General features: G+C 34.0%; 4 protein-coding genes and 1 long non-coding RNA gene across 5 annotated transcripts; 2 read left to right on the top strand and 3 right to left on the bottom strand.

Moving 5' to 3' along the window:
• The first annotated feature begins 440 nt into the window (after positions 1 to 440).
• Positions 441 to 750, top strand: LOC104739766 (uncharacterized). Its single transcript, XR_760062.3, has 3 exons — positions 441 to 478; positions 557 to 623; positions 711 to 750. It is a non-coding gene; the product is annotated as an uncharacterized LOC104739766 (long non-coding RNA).
• A 3824-nt stretch (positions 751 to 4574) lies between these two features.
• On the bottom strand, positions 4575 to 8193 carry LOC104739765 (sugar transport protein 1-like). The gene is made up of 4 exons (XM_087484080.1): positions 7312 to 8193; positions 6752 to 7074; positions 5470 to 6099; positions 4575 to 5192 (listed from the first exon to the last, which is right to left on the bottom strand). The coding sequence occupies exons 1-4, from the start codon at positions 7442 to 7444 to the stop codon at positions 4713 to 4715; spliced, it is 1566 nt and encodes a 521-aa protein (XP_087340206.1). The 5' UTR covers positions 7445 to 8193; the 3' UTR covers positions 4575 to 4712.
• A 1663-nt stretch (positions 8194 to 9856) lies between these two features.
• Positions 9857 to 15204, bottom strand: LOC147927832 (uncharacterized). Its single transcript, XM_087484689.1, has 2 exons — positions 15198 to 15204; positions 9857 to 10527 (listed from the first exon to the last, which is right to left on the bottom strand). Exons 1-2 carry the CDS (start codon positions 15202 to 15204, stop codon positions 9857 to 9859), a joined length of 678 nt encoding a protein of 225 aa, XP_087340815.1.
• Positions 15205 to 16785: 1581 nt separating this feature from the next.
• Positions 16786 to 19174, top strand: LOC104739763 (polyadenylate-binding protein-interacting protein 13-like). The gene is made up of 9 exons (XM_010460211.3): positions 16786 to 16912; positions 17404 to 17513; positions 17584 to 17719; positions 17859 to 17962; positions 18054 to 18120; positions 18210 to 18278; positions 18356 to 18526; positions 18608 to 18807; positions 18902 to 19174. Exons 2-8 carry the CDS (start codon positions 17404 to 17406, stop codon positions 18653 to 18655), a joined length of 705 nt encoding a protein of 234 aa, XP_010458513.1. The 5' UTR covers positions 16786 to 16912; the 3' UTR covers positions 18656 to 18807; positions 18902 to 19174.
• Positions 19175 to 19610: 436 nt separating this feature from the next.
• On the bottom strand, positions 19611 to 21424 carry LOC104739762 (F-box protein At1g11270-like). The gene is made up of 2 exons (XM_010460210.3): positions 21192 to 21424; positions 19611 to 20942 (listed from the first exon to the last, which is right to left on the bottom strand). Exon 2 carries the CDS (start codon positions 20918 to 20920, stop codon positions 19706 to 19708), a length of 1215 nt encoding a protein of 404 aa, XP_010458512.1. The 5' UTR covers positions 20921 to 20942; positions 21192 to 21424; the 3' UTR covers positions 19611 to 19705.
• Between the last annotated feature and the right edge of the window lie 749 nt (positions 21425 to 22173).

Genomic DNA, 22173 nt, shown 5'->3' with positions numbered 1-22173 from the left:
CATAAACGAATGATTGATTATTCCCATTATCAAAAATGAAAAATATATTTGAATACACATAAAAAAAATGAATACATATCTTCGCCACTCTCTTGTTAAAGAGTTGTGGCAAATAAACAAAATTGCTCTTTTTCCATCATTTAGTGATTTATGATCCTAATTTGAAAACACGGAAATAGAATGATTATTTCCATTATCAACAAAATAATAATAACAATAATAATAAAATAATCATATTTCAAAATAAATTAAGAGTTGTGTGGATGGGTTGAAAGCCCAAAATAATATGAAAGCCCAACAAAAGAGAGGCAAAGAAAGATGTGTAAGTAAGGGAAGTGAAACTTGTGGTCCGTCGGAGTTCCGTTTCAATGCATTTGGTACTTATAATCAACATGATGTTTAAAAAACGCAGGAGAGTTTACATCAACAGAGGCACTAAAAGGTGTTCTAGTACTAGTGCAGATCCTCCTTGCACAGGGTAATGGTTTGGTTGGCCATGGAATAAACATTGTTGGCTATATATTGATACATTTAGCTCTGTTTCCTCTGTTTGTAGATTCGTTGAAGGAATGGCTCCGGTGTTTTCGAAAGCTGCTTGGTTTTGCACTTGGAATCTTATACAGGTAAATTTCAGCGGTTGTTTATCTTGAAATTAACTGACCCTTTAGTAATTTTTCATTTGCGGACATTTTGGCTTTTGGTTTTTGTAGAATGATTTGGTTCATGGATGGGGAATGGATATGAAACTCGGGTATTGCGCACAGGTAATCCTTGTTTTCTACATAAACCACAATTCTCATTCAGGATTTTTGTTACTAAAGATCTTTTTGCAATGAACAATCTACTACTTGTAGCTCTAACAGCTCAGTTCTAATTCTGAAATATGCATAATTTGGCCTTTTTTTATTTATCATATTGTCTTTAATTCATGATCCGGTTTGAATGCTGTAGGGAGACCGGACGAAAAACGTAGGGATTGTGGATAGCGAGTATATCTTTCATCAAGGCATTCAAACTTTAGGTGAAAGTGTTCATTCTGAGAAGAAGGTATAATCTTTAGAAAGTGATATAAAAAGCACTTGTTTTGATCCGGATGACCATACAATTTTCTAATATAACCGTTGTTTTATAATATTTGGCAGACCACAGCTCGTGATGTTGGCACCAAGGTAAGTCTTATCGACGCAAAAACATTCTTCATTTCCAATTCTTTTGGTCTATAACAAAAAGAGAGCTCACTCACCTTTATGATATTCTTTTTCCTCGATATTTAAAGAGACAAGGCTATACAACCTTTGATTCAAGAATTGAGGTGAGTTAACCACTATCAAATTCTCAATCAAATTCTTTCAATAAACAACAAAAGCTAAGCATCTTAGTGTTTGTGTCGTTTAGCGAAACGAGTAGATAAGGAGACAATCGACGTGGGAGCTTCAAACTTTTAAAGAAAGATGGAACAGAGCGGTTGACGATGATAAGAACTGGATCGATCCGTCGGCATCAAACTCGATGACGACGAAAAGGAAGAGTAACGGTATTAACAGAAGATTAAGGCGTGGTGGAAGTAGTCACCGAGCAAAGCATAAGAGAAGTCAAGAGACATCAACAACAACAACAACAACACACACAAATAGCAAAAGAAGGATTTTTTATATACAAATAGATAATGTTTTCTTCATCTCATTAGTTTTATAATATTATTAATTTATTATTAGACTATATAGCTTAATAATAAAAAGAAGGATTTTTTTTTATACAAATAGATAATGTTTTCTTCATCTCCTTAGTTAGTATATATAGCTTTCTTTGAGTTGGTTGATATTGAGATTTATAAAATCTCTCATGTCCATTTTATTCTTCATCACTCAATTAACTAGTTCTAAATCAAATAAAAAGTGACCCTTCTCTCCTAACATCTAATTGAACCAATAATACAAATGAAAAGGTCTTTGAAGGTAAAAGAATAAAAAAGATATATACTTTTGGCCAAAGCCAATTTCCAACTGAGATACTTGGACCAGAAACTAGGCTTACACAATATCCAAAAGATTAAAGCTTGAAAACTTCAGCACAGAGAGTAGTTCTTTAGATTTTGAGGGAGTTCCATACTAGAAAGTTGAAAGGAAGTACTAAGCAATCATAAACTGTCACTTGTTAAGGATGAGACAAGTAAGAAGGAGAGATTTGCAAAGTAGGAAGGGTGTTCAGACAAGTTTAAAATCTTGTCTCCTCACCCTAAGAACAACCTGTGAGAAGGTTATGTGTACTGCAGAACATTCTACAGTGATCTAAAAGTAGAAGAAGGTATGTATGAGTAAAAAAAACTGAAACCGACATGTTAAAAGTTCAAAGTAAAGATAATCAAACCTCAATTTCATAGTTCTGATTTCTCCCACAGACACAGATAGAAGCACCGGTAATGCTTCTCCAAAGCTACAAAAGTTTTTCATCTAGACAATATTTTTGGGCCTCGTCTACTAGCAGCCTTAGACAGAAAGATCCGCCTTCCTCGTCAGTCAAGAGCGGGAATGCAATTCATAGAACAAAAGGGGAAAGAGTGTGATATGCCATATCCGTAATATTTTGTTTGAGATCTTTTTTTTTTTGTTAGTTAGTAATTTGGTCAAATTTTCATTAACGTAAAACTACTAAGTAGTATTGAGATCTCTTATCCACCATTTCTGTTTACTAAAAGACTATTAACAGAGATGATTAAACAAAACAAAGAACTTACATTAAATCACAAAAACCACTAAGTAAGAAATTATTTACATCCATAAAATTTGTAAATAATTAGTACAAAAATAGATTGCGATAATATGTTGTAAAATCATTATTAACCATTTGTATTAAAAGAAAATAGATGTTGGGAAAAAGTATTAAGAGATTATATACCAAAATTGGATTTGATAATGCATAAATTAACACATTGGAGAGTTTATTATTTATACTTTAGAAAAAAACTTTTTTTCGAAAATGTATTTTGATGTTTACGGTGGCAATGGCTGAATCTACAATAAATCATCTTCATACAACCTTTTCTAATCTTTATAAACCTTTATAAAATATATAATTGAAAAACTAATACGTTTTGCTGGACTTGCATTAAACGTATTATAATTTTACGTGAAACGTTACTTTTAACATATTGGCATATACATCATATGCATATGCATTATATGTATTCTAATACGTTTTTTAATTTTGTAAAACTTATAGTAAGTTATTTTTTGATGTATATCCAATATGTTAATCATAGCACTTGATACTTTGACAACAAGTAAATAGAATTAGCTCATTAATGATACTTGATACTTTGATACTTTGATAGCGTTATTTAAGAACACTGCTATATAAACGTGCAATAAAAATTTCGAGAGTATGTTACTATCATTAGCCAGGATCAAACCAAAATTGTGATTTTTTTCAACTTTAATGAGTGAAGTAAGCGAATCGGTTACGTTTAAACCGGACTGAAATACCAACCAAATTAAATTAACCCAAAAAGACATTGGGCGGTTCCGAATTACTTTCTTGGTTTCTAAGTTTCTTTTATAGTGCCAAGACTCCTTTTTCTTCTAATCTTTTAAGAGTAGTTCAAAAAAAAATTATGAGGTTTTTGGATGCTTTAACGTTGACAATTGCATAACTTTTGGTAAAACCGCATTAGTGCTCTAACATACGCCTTTGGCGGTCATATATACTGTGTCTATACGATACATGACCGTTTTAGGTATACGTTTCATAAATACGGTTTGGATTAATACTGCTTTAAACACACACCAAGAATTATAGTTGTTGTTATGATATAACATATAAGTAATCAATTCGTGAAAGTTTATGGAAAACGAAGAATCTAGGTCGAAATTTTTTTATTTTATTGATTGAGATGTTATTAACAAATACAATTAAAAACCAAGATATATAATTCCAAATTCCCAATCAGGAACCTCCTCAATCATCTTCTTCTCCGTCTCCAAAAGGCTCAAGAAGTAGTAGTGAGTTTAAGTTTGTTTGAGATTGGTGGAGAGAAATGTGAAGTGTTTAGTGGGTATTTATAGTGTTTTCACTAGGAGAAAAATGTGAAGGTTTAATTGATAATTTCTCTTTAATAGTGGATTAGTTGACTAATATCTTTTTATAGATATAGTTTGATTATTAAGGACAACTTGTCATCAACTCATTATTGTTAGCTGGTAATCTCTAAGAGTTTATATATCGTTCTAATTTAAATTAACAACTTTGTTGGTGGCATGGGCCTTCACGATTATTAAAAGTATAATCAAATATATTGTTTTTATTTCAGAAATTAATTGTGCAAAATCTCATAAATTGGTTATCACCCTTATAATTTGATTTCGATGGAGTTATATTTGTGAGATATAACATTATATCACATACTATTATCTCAACGTATCCTCCCTCTTAAGTTTTCTGCAAAATTGAAAATATAGGTCTTGCACTCTTGCAAGCTTCCTCACAGTTTTTGGGGCTTAACTTCGACCTCTATCATATAATATAATGGTAAGTGGTAACAGTAAAAAACAGCATGACGATATCAAAGAAAAATCATATGCATAATTTCACCATGTGATATTGAATTATATAAACACCAATATATCTAGTTTAATACACTTTTTCCTTTACGAAATTAGAAATTACAAATCATTTTTTCTGTCTTAAAACTCTCATTTAAAAAAAACAATGATAAATCAAACATGCTTAGTTCCTTGGTTAGTACTCTTGCCCATCTCAAGCGCATTCCCGTACTCACCATCCTCCACAAACCTTGACCAATACCAATGTGATCTCCACACTTGACCCATCTCCTCTATCGGAATCCCTTTCGTTTCCGGCAAGAATATGTATACAAATATCGACATCACCACCACGAAGAAGGCAAAAAAGAGGAATAACCCAAATTTCAAACGGCAAAGCATCATCAAGAAGATTTGCGCGATGATGAACGTGAAGATCATGTTCACCGACACCGTGATACTCTGCGCCGCCGACCTTATCTCCAACGGGAAGATTTCACTCGGCACTAACCACCCTAGCGGGCCCCACGACCAAGCAAAACCCGCCACGTAGATGCAAATAAACGTTACAACCACTATAGCATACCACTTTGGCAGCTCACCAGGGGTCCCGTCTACCCCGAACTTGGCCCCTATGCACGCTGCAACCACAGCCTACAATCACACCAGAAAAGAAAAAAACGAACCACATTTTTATCAGCACAATGATATACAAACATAAGTAGTACCCAATAAGGATTAATTTCTTATTCATCAACATATATCTACCTCTAAAACGCATCTTCATCAATATATATACACATTAATCATCCTAATGAACAATGACCAAATTACTAAATTGATCTCTAGACACATCTCTAAGTTCATATATTAGTTTAAATGTTTATATATGGATCCAAGAAATATATAAAGTAGTAATATTGTTCCTTACCTGACATATTAGCATTTGTGTACCGCCTTCAAGAAAGAGAAACCGACGTCCCCACTTATCAACACCGTAGATAGAAACAAGAGTGGCGGCGACGTTGACCGAGCCAGTGACCACGGCGGACATGAGAGAAGCATCGGTCGTGAAACCAATGGTGTTGAACAGAACCGGAGCGTAAAACATAATCACATTGATTCCGGTTAGTTGCTGAAAGAACGGAATCATAATGGCCATAGTGAGATGTGGTCGGTATTTACGGCGGAGGAGGTTTCTCCACGGGTCCTCAATCGACTGCGACTCTTTACTAGCGGCGACTAGATCGTCGAACTCCTGGCTGACGTCATCAACGCCGCGGATTCGCCTGAGCTTGGTTTTGGCCTCCTCGTGTAGGCCTCGCTCGATCATTGAGTTGGGAGTGTCGGGGAGAACGAGGGAGCCGAGGGTTATGATCAGGGCGGGAACCACCGCGCCTCCGAGACTGAGCCGCCATCCCCAACCGCCTTTGATTTTGGCGAAGAAGTAGTTGAGGACTTCGGCGACGAGGATCCCGACGGTGATGGACAGCTGGAAGCCGATGTTTAAAGATCCTCTGTATTTGTATGGAGCCATCTCAGAGAGGTATAGTGGCACGGACTGTAAACAGAGAGATTAAACAGGGTTAATTATTACGTCATTCTTGTTCTACTAGTTCAAGAACATACTGTCCGAATATGACCTTTTTTCCTAAACTAACGATCCCGTATCAATCAGAGGTTTTTTGTTTTTGTTTTTAACTTTTTAAGAGCTATTGTAATATATCCAATATGACGTCAAAACAAATATATACGTTTATTTAATCACTGAAAAAGTCGAGAAAGAGACCATAGAAAAGTTTTAAAAAAAAAACAGACCATGTGGAATTGTGGATCCTAGCCGAAAAATATCAAAAACAAATTAAAATAAGTGTTGTACCATACAGTATAAATGTGGAAAATAATGATCGTCGTTGTAAAAAAAGCAAGAAAATTAATAATGTCAACTTGACCTAACTATTTCATGATTGTGTTCAATGGATGTGGTTGGCTTGGTCCATAACTTTTTTTTTCACAAACCAAAGCACATTTATATCGGTCATATTATATAAACATAAAGTTTTTATCCGTTAAATTCTTTATAACGACACGTAACAGAGTTATTTTCAAAAAGTTGTTGGGTTTTTATCTTAGTTTAGATAATTAAATACTTATATGGTTAGTATATATAGTTGTAATAAACTAAATCCTCGTAATTATTTATAGTTACGGACCTGATTAGCGAAACCGATACCAAAACCGAGCAAGATACGACCGACAATGAGCATCCAAACGTGTTTAGCGAAGCCATTGACCAACGCTCCGGCGCAGAAGAGTATGCCCCCGAATAGCATCGAGAGCCGCCGTCCGAACCTTCTTGTCACGGTGGAAGCCACCAGCGACGAGATCAACGCCGCTAGGTACAGCGACGAAGTGAATAGCGTAAGCGTCGGGCTATCGTATTGACAATACTGATTTGATGTCGCCTCCTCTTGCTGTTTCCGGTACACCGACGGAAAAAATCTCCTGAGAAACGACGGCATCGACGTCACACCACCTGTATTATTTCAAAATTAATTTACAAAATTCCCAAAAAAAAATAAAGACGTTGAAGAGGCTTGAGGGTGTTAAAGACTATAGAAAACATATATGGCGATTTTGTAAATATTTAAAACCAAGAATTCACTAGTAGGTGTTGATGAAAATTGTAACTGCTACTTTGGGGTGTTGATGACTGCATAGATACTTGTAGGGTGGAAATGTTAAAAGACAAAAGAAATAGTGAGATAATTACCGGAGATTCCGATATCATATCCAAAGATGAGACCACCCATGGCAGCTACAACACAAGTGAAGAGAACAAAGGGAGTGAGTTTGCCGGGGTAAGCCCTTGAGCCATCTCCGACCACGAATCCACCGGCGGGCATTTTCTTTTCTTAAGAAATTATAAAACAAAACCCTTATGCAAAATCTTTAGTATTTTGTTTTGTTGGGATGGATGTTTTTGCAAAACAATAGGGAGAGTGGAAATTGAAAGGAATAGATGGAGAGATCAGAGATTAGTTATTAGAGCTAAGTTATATAGACAGTTGGGAAGAGAAGTGGAAAAATAATATGTTGAGCTGTCTTTTCGTAATTTCTTAGCTGTGTGAATCCATAATAATTTAATTTCTCCATAATAATGCTTTCTAATTAATTTATCCACATCATAAGATAATTAAACAATGTGACGTTGTTTCATGATTTTGAGCAACTTGGTAACCGTTACGTGAACATGTGTTATTAACTGCATCATTTACATTTTGACTTTATGAGCCTGTAGATTTTTTAACAATGCCATAACTTATACTACTACGGTATGTCATATTTTAGATAATAATTTCTTTTGATATACCAAATTCGGTTTATTCTAGTTTTATAAATGATAAAAATAGCAACAAATGGTAAATATGTGAAAATAGAAAGTACACTATTCTTTATACTAATTTTATTTTCTTTAATAAAAAAAAAATCTGAAAAAAATGAAATCCAACAAAAGAAACTTAACAAAATTGAAGTCAGAGAAAGTAAAAAAAGTGGCCACCACCCACCAGAGGTGTTAGGAAAGTGCGAATAAAAGTGTCGCCGATGTACGCATTGTGTAAATCAAATACTATTCGTTGACTTTTAAGACCCCACTAGATGGTTCAACGGCTCTATCCAATTCCCATATTTACACATAGCGATTAATGTTCAAGATTTTGTTTTCAGGATAATGTAACTCATTAGTTAATGTTTCTAACATCCTCAAAATTGCTATATTTAGAAATTTGAATAGAAAACCCATTAACAAAAAATACTTTATTTGAAGACGTGTTTACAATAATGATATTTAGAATGCGAATAAACACATATATAAACATCGAACCATTACTATCAGTTATTCCATACGTTAAATATCGTGAAAATATTCACTATCAATTTCCCTTTTATAAGCAAATACTTCAAAACCAAATAACCCATAACGTTTATAAATTGTGTATCACAAGATATCATAAAAAACAAATTACCAAAAGAAGAGTTAGAGGTCGGTGGATTGGTGGCAAAATTAATTGAACACGTCATGAACTAATCAGCAAGGATCGCATTTCATTCCGACGGTCCAACTAATTTTCTACTATTTGGATAACATTAAATTCGTTCTCGATAATGTTCTTGGGAAATTAATTTGTTTCATGGGATGTAGCATGGTTTTTCTTGTAATACGTGACTTCAAATTTTTCTTTACAGATAATAAAGTATTTTTCTTTGTCAATGTCGACCACTCAAAGATTTTGTTTATCTAGAAACAACATAACGATTCACTATTAGTAACGTGGAATGCTTATCCATATGTTTTCGTTTTAAAGGTATTGTTGTTAATGTTCACATCTATGAGTCAGTGGTATTAGGATAGGTTCAAGATTTGAAGGATAGATTGATCATTCATGTGTATGAGATACTCTTCTTCAATGTTACTTTATACGTAGCCATCTAGTGTCATATATAGACTTGCTGTTAATTTAGTTTTTCATATCATATTTAGTCACAGTGGCGGATCCTGAACTAAAATTAATATGGGCATATATAGCTTTTTTGATATAATAGTTATATATTTTTTTTTGCATCTCATATTTTTAAAATTTAAGTTTCTGAAAAACTTAAAAAATTCAACTTTTTTTATGAGGAATATCATTGTCATTAATTTTTACATTTTTGAAATCTAAATTGAATCAAAAATTGATCTACTGAATTTACTAGATGTAATTATTAATATTTTAGAAAGTACAAAAGCAAATAACGAAATTAACTTGTGCATTTTGGAATATAAGTAAAAAAGAAAGAAAAAATGTAATTAACAACCAATTAAAAATGTAAGAAACAAGAGAAAAAATTGTGCATACAAAATGAAAATACAAAACGTGGCATAATAAATGAAAAACAAATGATATTGGAAATATGAAACACATCATCCCCAACATCTACTCGGACACTAATAGTCATTTGATCTAAAAAGGTATAACAAACAATAGGTAATCTTTTTTTTATATAATTAGCATGGGGCGCTTGCCCCACCTAGTCCCTCTTTGGATCCGCCCGTGTTTAGTCATCCATTTCAGTCAATTATTGCTTATGGCTTTTTTTTATAACTTGGATTGTTTGCCCATAGGGTTTTTACTTTATCATGAACTGCTTGTCCATATTTACCATTGATTTTTTTTATTTTTTTATTTTTGATCAACCAATACTCTTATATTAAAATCAGATATTCATACAAGAGAAAGATAGAGTCTTTTTTGCAAGCTCATCCGCATGTCGGTTCAGGTTCCTGGGAATAAACATAAATTTGCAAGAAACGAAACTAGTAGAGAGGATGTGATATCGTGTTGAATCCCATGAAAATCCTTTGATTGGGTCTTCGAATTGATCGCCTTGACCAACAATTGAGAGTCGGAGGCGAAGGTGATGTGCATTAAACCCGATTCGATTGCAACTTCCATGGCGGTGAGAGTTGCAAGCGCTTCGGCCATCAGCGGAGATCGAACATTCAGAGCGAGGTCTGATCCCTGTCCGATAATATGGTGGCGATGGTTTTGAAAGGTCCAGCCAAGACCTGCTTTTGAATCTGAGATCCAAGACGCATCGGTGCAGCAAGTGATAGTACCGGGTAGTTGAGATTCTGTTGGAAGTCGAGGCGGTGGGTTGGTAAGGGGACTCGGCGGAACCTTGCGGATCTGGGCTTGTTGCCATTCTTTTGCATGGAGGATCGCAAGTAGGAGGGCCTCCTTCGCCGGTATCTTGATTTTACTGAAAATCAGGTTGTTGCGGGAAGTCCATATGATCCAAATGATCCATGGGAAAAGGGGTCCCTCTCCAAGACCTGTAGGGGGAAGACAAGTTAACTCATTTACCATCCGAAGACTCAGCTGAGGAGAGGAGACTCGAGAAGAATCAAAAATTTCCTTGAAGGGAGCTTTGCTCGAGATCTTAGCTGCAAAAGCATAACGGAAAAGAAAAGAAAAGATCTTAGCTTTCCATTGATTTTTTTTATTTAAGAGTCAAATACTCAAATGAAAAGAAAATTCCATAGGTAAGAAGAGTACAACTTTCAAGTAAAGAAAAACTAAAGAAAAGGTAATGGGGAAAAAGAAATTATTTAAAACAAAGGGGTTAAAGGTAAATTGCAAAAAAAGATGGACTCGTTCTTTTCCCAAGATTCGCGGCACTTGTGTGAGTTCTCTGAAGTGAGATTTGGTTATTATTAACCCAAACGCACGGAGAAATTCCCAAAATAACATAATTGTCAAAGTTCCTGGAAAAAAAATTGTGTAAATGAAATACTATAATAGTTGCTAGAGATATATATTAGTATTTATCAAAGGGCAAATGGACGAATATGACTTTTTTGGGGAGCATTTTTAAATATTAAACGTCGCAGTGAAGCATGAAGCGTGATAAAGACAATACCTTTTATAAAAAGAAAATACATTATATTTTGGTACGAATATAATAAAGGATGAAAACTAAATTTGTAAAACAAAAAATGGTCCCGTGAGGTTTTCTCAAAGTAAAACAAAAAATATAGTACTATTTTTGACATCAATATATCTGATTTGATGTTTTTTTTAAAACGTACTATTTAACAAATACTAAATACAGTACCAAAATATATCAAATAAAAACAAACAAAATAATCAACGCAAAAATGAATGAAATTATGTTTGTGGGCATATTTTCATTCAAACTTTCCTCGTCTGACTGACGTGAAGAATCATTTATAGGAATATCGGAATTATTGGCGGTTTAACGATATTTTTTATAATGAACATCAGCCAAAATACAAATATCTCATCACCTATTTGTGTCAAAAACAAAATACATTAGTGTCTTTATTTAAATTAAAATAATAAAACTAGACTTTGCGGAAAAGACATAAAACATGAATAAATAATAAATAAAAGAAAATCATTCACCTGGTACCAGATGGGGTCATATCTCATATGTACCACGAGATACACATAATTTAATTTCTGACAGATATGTTAAAATGTTTGGTTAGAGGTGTTTTAATATGGGATCCCGTTTTAATATGATCATTTAAAAATTACTCAAAAAGAAACTTAGACGAAGAAAATACGAAATCAGTGATATAAAAAAAAAATACGAAATCAATGTTATAAGAAAATTAGACGGGAAGAAACATTTGACGAAAAGATGAAATTATTCAGAAAGAAATGATTCTAATAAATTTAAAGGTGTCAAGGTCAACTAAAGGTGTGGTCACTGTGGCGCCCATTGTGTTTTGGTTTGGTTGAATCCGAATGAGAGGGGTTTACTTCAAAGACCTGTGTGGGTTCCATCGTTTGCTTGACTTCACGCGCTCAACCTGGTTTGACATTTCCTCTATTTAACGTTCGTTTCAATCGAATTTGGTTAGTTCGATTTTAAAGTACGATGGTTTGGTTTGCTTTGGTTAGTTCGGTTTGAAAGTGTACTATCATGTTTATGAAATGGTTTTTGTTTCATAATTGACAAGAATGTAAACCAATAGGTCCTGAGAATGTATAGACCAAATTATTAGTTAACCGAACGTTTTGGTCTAATTCAATTACCATCGCAGTATCAGTATCGCTTATGGTTTTTAACTCTGGTTTAATTGGGCGTATTTTTTTGGTCCACCATAAATTATGATAGCAATGAGATGAGAACCCAATAATTTATAGCTGCGACTATTGACTCCTTACAAATCCAAAGATAAACAAACATTTTGGTATGAATGGAAAAAATGTATATATATAATGTCTTGATAAAATTCCTACCTAATTAATGATCATGTCTCTAGTTTGGAATAGTGTGACATATAGGGTCCGAATGGTAACGACGAATTTGGTAGTGCGAAACTAATGATTTGAAAGTGTGGTACGGTTCAATTGCGGTACATGCGGGGTAAAAGTATTTGCGGTACAAGTGCGGTTTATGCAAAATAAGCGGTACACAATGATGTTTGATTGGTGAAAAAACTATCAGCGGTATTGTTAATATGAAATTTTTCAGTTGTTAATCAGAAATATTTTAAACATATGTTTTTCTTCAAAATAAATATTTCTGCTTTAAACATAAGTAAATTGGATTACAAATTAATCTTTTTTTCTTATCTGTTTTTTTTTATGTTTTTAATATAAAAAACTGGATTGCAAATTTTTATATAACAATGATCTAAGAGAGAAAAGAAGAGGGAGAATATATAGCCTAGATAGAATCATAGACATATATATGTGGGAGATAAAACAACAACTATACACTATTTTTAATTATAATCAAAATAATAAAATATATATAAAAATAATCCACTGCGTTTTTCTTCCGACCGCTAGGTAATAAACATATTTGAGTTGTTAGAGCAGTCCAAGGCATTTTGCCTTCTCAAAAAACGCACCCACCTCTTTTTGTTTTTTTTTTTGTAAAACCACAAATTAATAACAATTGTTGTAATTGGTGAAGGATGTGCGTTATTCATAAATCTTTTCTCAATTCCGCAAATAAAATGTCTCCATTCATAGCCACAATATAAAATATTCAAGAACGCAAAGCCATAGACTTGTTCAAAGATTACTTTGGAGTGACTATGCAATGAGAATCTTTATAAAAATATAAATTATAATCACTAAAAGTTAAGCAAACTCGTCATGTTCATGTTGCGACATTTTGTCTCTGTTATGAATTTTATATATAGTGGCATTGGCATACCAATGAAATTTCAGACATACTTTGTTTTCCTCGTAAGAGTCCAAAAAGTCCTACTTCTTTTGAATTTAAAATAGTTTTATAGATATCTACCGATGTTTAAATATGCAGAGTCGACGCTTGACTTTGATCATTTAGATTGATATTGCAGCGAAGCTCTCTTTCGTACTCGCACCAAAATCAAGGGCCAATCTGATGGATAAGTATATGGACTTATTATGTAGGCATTATATATTGAGAATAGAATCTAGACTCATCAGTTGACTCAAGTTTTCAAATATGCGTACACGACTAATATAAGTGTTGGTTTGGTAACCTAGATGGTTATTGTTCTATATATGTGAAACAAACACATGATGAATGCAAACGATTTCAACAGCAAAAGATAGAGCAAAATGAAGTCGAATCACTACTTTCTTTTTAACTACATATGCATCCTTAAGAATGATTCTATAGATTTCTGAATCCAAAACTAAGCTTTTGTGGAGTTACTGGAGTACATTAAATATATATATATATATATTTAAGCTTGTACTTTCCTTCTTCTCTTTGGTAATCGAGAGGGATCCATGGAAACTCTAAAAAGAATATTGAATCTTCTTGTCATAAAACATTCAAAATGTCTTAACACATGATTGGATTTTCAGATAATACTCAAAACCCTTGTCGACATCAACTGAAAGTTACTTGACTTTTAATTGCTTGTGTCGATAATGATTTTAAATGATATCGAAATTAAACATAAGAGCGTTGACGGACGAATCATGTTCATGCCGTGCCGAACGGCTGAAACTAATGGGCGCCACCTAAGCAATTTTACAGCAAGACTTTGCTGGTCTCTACCCCCTCCGTTGACTTTCTTTTACATCTCATTCTACGAATTATTTAGGAGAACAAATATCTAAAAGTAATATAATTAGCTTAAAAATCGTTATCTGATTAGTTGTTGTCAGCAAACTAATAGTACTAAGCTTCAAATACAAATTGATAATTGAATAATCAGTCCACTAAATAACATTCTGACGACTGCTAGTAAAGATTACTCTGGTTTTTTTTTTTTTTTTTTTTTTTTTTTTAATTAAATCAACTTTGGTATTTGATCGTTTGGGCTCCCGCATGATTGATTCATATTTAGTAATCGTAAGAAGTGATCTTGCATGAATTTTTTTATTACTATTATTACCGGGATTATTAGGTTATTTCGCAGAAACTGCTAGAAAAAGGTAAATACCCAAAAAGAAAAGAAAAACAAAGGCTTAGGCCCAACACCTTCCATGAAAATGAAATGAAATGGATGTGCTGATATCAAGCAAGAAGATCTAGAGTGATTCTAATAACTATTCCTTCTAAGCTAAGATAGAAGATGAGTCATAAGTATGCACGTTAGAGAAGACATTAGTAGAAAAAAAATGTTTATCAGCGATGCAGTTTTGTGTGGGTCAAAACTATAATCCTTCGACAAAAATGTTTAGTAGTCACCCGTGCAGCGCTTGTAAACACATATTGTTAAAGTCTTGCGAATTAGCAGATGAAAGTTTTTTTTGCCTATAAGGCTTTCTAATTCCAAAGCATGAACTAGGATATGATATCTAGTCATCATGGATGGGAACATATAATAAAATGAAAAATATAGAGAAAAGCGGGTTTGGATCTTGACGTATAAAAGAAAGAGTGTTGATATGTTATGTTTCTCTCAAGTTATAAAGCGGTCCTTAGCCAAATAAAAATGTAAGTCAATGCTTTTTTCAGTTGTCCACCCAACGCACTTGCTCCCAATTCTTTACTCCAACACCACCTTGGAGGTTAAAATCTAAAAAAGGTTTTATAAGAAATCTAATACATATGCAAAGTTTTAATATTACTTGTGAAATTGAATAACTGAAGACCCACTTTTTTGATCCCATCACTCTCACATACCTCTCATGTCTCTTAATAGAACTGAGTTGTGGTATATGAGAGAGACCATTCATATCTGAATGCTTTTTGTTCCGTTCCATACGAAACCCATATGCTTTTCCATTTCTATATACCCCCTTTTGATAATGCTAATCCCCAAAATTTTAGTTCCATTGTTCCTAAACAAATCTCTATTTTGAATCTAAGAAAAGGACAACTAACTTGTCCAAAAAATAACAGACGAAAGGGGTTGAAACTTAAAGAATGTTTGATTTATTCTGTAAACTCCGTATGTAATGTTATTGAGTTTACTTCTACTTTAATTTGATTGACAATAACAACTTCCATAGTAGCTAGTGATTACATCTAGGATTCTTTCAGGAACATTAATTTACAAATCCTAAACGCCCAAAAAACTGAAGTGTCTAATAAAAATCTGTATTATCAGTCTACTATAAAACCAAATTATTCGATTTTCGGATTGTGAACAGTACCATGAAAAATCATAGATGGCAATAACTAATTAATTATGCCCGTCGCTCTTTCTTGTTCCCAAGTTTTGAAGTAAGAAAAATTCATAGTACTTAAAACTTAAAACTAAATGACGTGAAAACATATGTCCAAGTTTGTGTGTAAGTGTATGACTTCATTATCTAGTAAATAGGAAATACATTAGTTACACACCCTCCAGATGTTGAAAAGAGAAGGTGCAAAGACTTTATTCTGCAAATTGATATTTTTAGTTAGAAAAGAAGTTAAGAATTAATGAGCAACTAAAAAAAAAATTACTGAAGCTATCTAAATGACCTAAAATATTAAACTATTTAATAGCTGAAAGATGTGACTTTTTGAAATGACCTTTTGGGTGTAAAAGTTGAAGAGTTTGCTGTGCCTAGTAGAAAAAGATAAACTGACAATATTTGATATTCTTAAATTTAGGGAAGTAGATACTAGATACAAAGTATGGTTATCTACTTACTTATCTTCATTTGGTTAAATAGTGTTGTTAACTTAAAACAAACTAGCATCAGTTGGTGTTGAATGTTATATAAGAAGAAGTGTTACAAGAACCGCTGACATTATATAATATTCTGATCAACTGTAAGGTTAACGTTATTCTTATAAGGAAACCAAATAAAACTCAATACAGATTGAATTCTGCACCTTGGTGTAAATGATATGGTTATGTATTTCATTATTTAGGGTTTAGACCTCCAACTCATTTCTCAATTTAACTAGAAAGTACACGGTAACTCTCAAAATGTATTGAGCATTTTTTTTGTTTTGTTTTTTACAGCACATACATAAATTTCCACTTAGAAATTAAAGAAGATTGCAAGTAACTTTACCAGGAATATCAATGAACCCGATTATTGCGATTGCTCAGGATACCCTTTTTAACCAAATCAATTCTACCTACTTAATAATTATATGTACACAGGAAGAGTTTATTAAAGAAAAAAAGATTAAAATGACATTTGTCCCGCACAAAAGTCATATTTTTTGTTTTTGACAAGTGAACGTTGGGGTATCCGACGCGGAAAAAGATTATTTGAAACTTAAAAAAAGTAAAAACATCCCTCGCTCTCTCTTAATTCTTCTTACGTGGCATTGACCGTTGGATCCTTAAAAAGCAACATCACTCTCTATCTCTCTTTTTTTTTCTCTCTGCAAAATCATTCCTAATCCCAAACAAAAGGAGTCGATCAATCTTACTTTCATCCAAGCAAAAGAGGGTAAATTCGAATCTAAATCCTTTCTCATCTGTTCTGTTTCATGTTAAATTAGGGTTTTGTAATTCAATTCACTGTCTGCAACTCGGTTTCTTTTTTTTTTTGTTATTCTATCATGGTTGATGCATTCAATTTAGGGTTTCATCTTTGATGAATTCAATTTAGGGTTATTGTATAGATTCTGCGTGTTGGGTTGGGGATTGAATTTGTATGGGAAAGTCTTGATCTTTGTATCTCTAATTTAGAATTCGATATTGTTAATTTGGGTTTGGGAGAATTAGTCGGAATCATGCGTATACATCTCGTATTCTCTTCATTCATTGCACGACCACTGGGTTTTTGATTGATTCATTGCACGACTAATGTGTTTATGAAGTCCGTTTGGTTGCTTCAAGAGATTGTGTGTTTACTGTCATTTTTTTTTTTTTTTTTTTTTCATGATAAAGAATCAAGAAAGACTTTTTGTATATCTCTCTCTCTCTCTTACTTTGCAGATGTCTACTGTTACTGTAAAAGTGAGCAACCTTTCTAGTGGAGCAACAGCGGGAGACCTCGACGAGGTTTTTTTCTTGGCAGGATCTATTGTGTACATAGAGATGCAAAGGTTTGGTTCTTTTTAAAAGCTTTTAGCTCTTAATTAAATTAGTTAGAATCTTAACTCTTTTTTTGTGCAGGGAGACTCAAGTGGCATTTATCAGTTTTAGGGACTTGCAAGGAGCTCAAAACGCACTTGGTTTCTCCGGAAAAATGATTGTTGATTCTCCAATCATTGTCACTATGGCTCCAGACTATCAGGCTTTAGCTTCAACGGTATGAATTTATTAAGTTTGGTTGCTTCAAGAGATTGTGTGTTTACGTCATTGTTAATATGTCTTCAAACTTGAAAAAGCTAAAAGAAAGGTATAAGTCTCACAGATTCTCTCTCTCTCTCTCTCTCTTCCTTTGACAGATGACTACTGTCAAAGTAAGCCATGTCTCCGTAGGAGCAACAGAGGGAGACCTCCAAAACGTATTCTTCCTGGCTGGTTCTATCATGTATATTGAGATGCATAGGTTTGGAATCTTAACTCTCTATAGTTCTTTAATTTTTAAAAGTTTCTGCTCTTAATTAAAATAGTCAGAATCTTAACTCTTTTTTATGCAGGGAGACTAAAGTCGCATATATCACTTTTCGGGACTTGCAAGGAGCTAAAGAAGCAGTTAATTTCTCGGTAATTTCACTTCTCAGCCTGTATCAGTTCCTCTACATGCTATTAACTTCCTTTTGAGTGATGACTAATAATTTTGTAATTCTCTTAAGGGAGCGACAATTGTTGATTCTTCAGTCACTGTGACTATGGCCCCGGATTACCAACTATCTCCTTCCTTGGTAAGTTCTTCTTATGTCATTATTTGAAAGAATGTAGTTCAGGTTTTAATTTAGCATAATTCACATATATGCTGCAGGTTCAAATGGGTACTGTAACTATCCAACTTATGTGCAAAACTCAGCGAGTAGGCCTTGTTATTGGCAAAGGCAGAGCAACCATCAAAGCCATCTTGGCTGACACTGGTGCCAATGTAACCACTTCTCCTTTAATGCCTGGATACCAAGTTGTGACCATAGCTTCGTTCGAGGTACCACTGTGGCATTGAGTCATCATCAATTTTTTCCTTGTTATCACTGGCTTGCTAAGTGTGTTTGCGTTTATTATGCAGAATGTTCAGGGATATTCATCACCCGTAGCCTCATTCATTTGTGTATGACAACCGATGCTAGGAATCATGAAGTCACCATTCTTGTCAATAATGTTAGCGTGAGTTGCATTGATGATGTCTCAGTTGAGGATTGGAGTAAATCTACTGGTTCTTTCATCACAGTGTCAAAGATGACATCTAAAGATTACTACCTGGTGAAGGTAACTTATATTGCATTTCTTCTTTTAAAATCTTTGTTGCGTTTATCTATGTTTTGTTTTCTACATTCATCTTTTCTTTTCTTTTTAAATGTAGATAAGCGGAGCAAAAGAAGCAGTTTTGAGAGCTTCTTTCAGAGTTGTGTGTCGACTGAGGGATTTTGCACTATTGTAAACACGTCTGGGTTTCTAATTACAGATATTGCTAAGAGCTAGACCGAGAAGGGGGATTTTGGTACTTCAAACAAAAATTTCTTGCATTTGTCAATTCATAGCAACAAAACATTGGTTTATCTCAACCAGAAACAAACGTATTCTTTGAATTGAACAATACAACACCAAAACAGAATGTTTTTTTTTTGTTCTTTTATTTTTTTTTCACACACGACCCAGAAAACAAAACAAAACAAAACAAAAAAAAAGATTTTCATCATACTTCTATTTTTCCACAACAGTTAGAGAATAAAGAAGAACAGGTAACCCCTACTTTTAATAACGAGGATAAACTTTATAAATATCATAACATAATGTATCATGTTTGTGATTTCTATTTTTAATAAATGACACGAAATGTTAATCATCGTATAAGAGTACACTTTCTAACCAAATGTAAGCAACTTTAGTCTCAGAAGATCAGTTAACGTCGACATCATGGACACTACTTATGCAATCTTGTGTCTTTAATTTATATAGATTGCTGTTGGAAGCAGAAGAGCACAACCATTGTTCCAATACAACTCTAATTCTCAGAATATTATTTATTGGTATCTTACTGACTTACTAAAGCACCAGTAACAGATATATAATTTTGCCAAAAAATCACCGTTCAATAGAAATGCAAAGAATTTTAAATTACAAAGGTTCATTGGTTCGAAAGAAGAAAAGAAGAAAGACAAATTAATTATGTTGATAAAGCAGAGAATAAGCTTTGGTAATAATAAACAGGATATCCACTGGTTTCAGGTCCGAAGAGTAACTCATAAGAGTTGGCATGGAGATCATGTATCATCGGTTGCTCCAAGCAATCACGACCTTGAAGCAATATCTTATTCTTGTCCAAAATTGCTATTGGCGCCAGCGGGAAGTTGAGTTCGTGAAACCAAAAGAGAGTTCCTGTGAGATCTAGCGAATACAATTTCTTCCATGTCTTGTTGCCGCCAGAAGAAGAATCATCGAACGACCATATAACTTGGGTTAGCCCCTTTCTCTCGCATACACACAAACGATTATCGAGGATGCACATGATAACTTTGTAAGGTTCGTCACGTTCAGGGGAAATGGGAGCTTTGGAGATAACTTGAAACGTTTCGGTGTGAAGATCGAAAGATAACACCTTGGGTTCTTCACACTCGGTGAGCCAATGAAGTGACCCATCTAAATACACTGGATAATGGTAATTATTTACCCGGTAAGGAGAAGCAGGGTGGACGTACCTCCAAGCATTGGTGCTAAAATCGAAAACTTCACAAGTGGTGGTGGTGACGTTGCTGTCGAGGCCGCCAAAGTCGGATGGATTATATAACCAAACCGGCTTATACGTTCCCTTGAGTTTGTCTTTACCAAATCCAAGCCTAGGAGTTGCGTAGACATAATCATGTTTATCATACCTGTCGGCGAGGAACTTCTGCAAGTTGGAAAGAGGAAAAGTCTGATGCCATCCGGTGGCGGGATTCACCACGACACTCGGTGTGTAAACACAGTAGGTGCATAGAAGACCGTCACAACTACCATGGCAGATCATGCTGCCCGTAACAGGGAACCTGAACGTACAAGCTACGGATGACCCCAACACAATTCTTTCATCAACTGTATTCGGAACATCAACATCACTAGTACCAGAGAAACTTAGGAACACTGAAAGAACGTCTGGACCTCGGGACTGCATACGACGGATGAACTGTCGCTCCTGGAAAAGGTGGGACTCGATAGTGGACTTCCAGCTCTTGGATACAGACTTGAACCTCACCAGAGACTCCACAGGAAGCCTCTCGAGGATGAGCTCTACAACATCGTGTGGTACCACCAACTCCACCAAACTGGACCGATGCCTTTTCAATACCAAACCCCTCGAGCCATCTCTTTCCGATCCAACACTCGAGCGGTCTCTTTTCAACATTGTCTTGTCTCTCTGTCTCTAACTGTTCAACACAGACGAATTGAGGCTTTAGAATATATATAGACACACACGAGCTGAGCTAGGAAAATCGAAAAAAAAAAAAAAAAAAAGAAGGAAAACTTCCATTAACGAAATTGGTAGTTTGCAAATTGCAATAAAATAAAATAAAAAATCTCAAACATAAAATACGTATTACGGATTTATTCAAAAAAAAATCTCAAACTCAAAAATCAAAGAAAATAATAACATAAATTACAGTGAAGTGAAGTACCTCACGAAATGATCCGATCAAATCCTTCTTCCTTAGAGCTTTACCAATCCCCCAGGATTCGATGTCAATGTCTCTCTCCTTTTTGAACAATTTTATTCTTCTGCATGAGCGTGCGTCGAATCGATGCGGCTCTCACAGGCGGCGGAGGAGATAGAGACAGATCTCATCGGAAATTAAGACGGACCACAAGTTACACTTCCCTTACACATCTTTGCCACTCTCTTTTGTGTTGGGCTTTCTTATTATTATTTTGGGCTTTCAACCCACAACTCTTAATTTATTTTGAAATATTATTGTGTTGGGCTTTCAACCCACAACTCTTAATTTATTTTGAAATATTATTATTTTGTTGATTATTATTATTATTTTCTATTTCCGTGTTTTCAAATTAGGATCATTAATTACTAAATGATGGAAAAAGAGCAATTTTTTTTTTTTCTGCCACAACTCTTAACATATTTTCTTTTAAGAGAGTGGCAAAGATATGTTTTCATTTGTGTATTCAAAAATATTTTTCATTTTTGATAATGGGAATAATCATTCGTTTATGTGTATTCAAATTAGGATAATTAATTAGTAAATGATGGAAACAGAGCAATTTTTTTCCCCTTCACTTTAGTAACCGTAGATTAGAAGATTCCATAACAAATCTCCTTGACGATGCAAGTGTTGTGGTCATTTCGGTGACCCTCTTGATTTAGTAGCTTAGAGAAGATTAGCAATGAAATTCTATCAGATATTGTTAGTCATTAGATTTAGCAGATGAAAGATTTTATTTTCCTAGTAAGACTTTCTAATTCCTAAGCATGAACTTGGATATGATATATAGTCATCATTCATGGGAACATACCATAAAAATATAATAATATATAGAAAAGCGGGTTTAAATCTTGACGTATAAATGAAAAGAGTGTTTGAATCTTATCGTTTCTCTCAAGTTATAAACCGGTCCTTAGCCAAATAAATAAATATGTAAGCCAAT

The sequence above is a fragment of the Camelina sativa genome, chromosome 14 (assembly GCF_030686135.1).
Source record: "Camelina sativa cultivar CO46 ecotype springtype chromosome 14, ASM3068613v1".
Classification (NCBI taxonomy): Eukaryota; Viridiplantae; Streptophyta; class Magnoliopsida; order Brassicales; family Brassicaceae; genus Camelina; species Camelina sativa.
This window is presented reverse-complemented; position numbering and strand designations above follow the sequence as displayed.

Bases quoted from the DNA above. Each gene is read 5' to 3' on its own strand.
- LOC104739765 (XM_087484080.1), bottom strand. From the start codon at position 7,444: ATGCCCGCCGGTGGATTCGTGGTCGGAGATGGCTCAAGGGCTTACCCC. The intron at 7,075-7,311 runs GTAATTATCTCA...GAAATAATACAG, and splicing joins ATATGATATCGGAATCTCCG to GTGGTGTGACGTCGATGCCG. The intron at 5,193-5,469 runs GTAAGGAACAAT...GTGTGATTGTAG, and splicing joins CACAAATGCTAATATGTCAG to GCTGTGGTTGCAGCGTGCAT.
- LOC104739763 (XM_010460211.3), top strand. From the start codon at position 17,404: ATGTCTACTGTTACTGTAAAAGTGAGCAACCTTTCTAGTGGAGCAACA. The intron at 17,514-17,583 runs GTTTGGTTCTTT...TTTTTTGTGCAG, and splicing joins GTGTACATAGAGATGCAAAG to GGAGACTCAAGTGGCATTTA. The intron at 17,720-17,858 runs GTATGAATTTAT...TTCCTTTGACAG, and splicing joins ATCAGGCTTTAGCTTCAACG to ATGACTACTGTCAAAGTAAG.
- LOC104739762 (XM_010460210.3), bottom strand. From the start codon at position 20,920: ATGTTGAAAAGAGACCGCTCGAGTGTTGGATCGGAAAGAGATGGCTCG.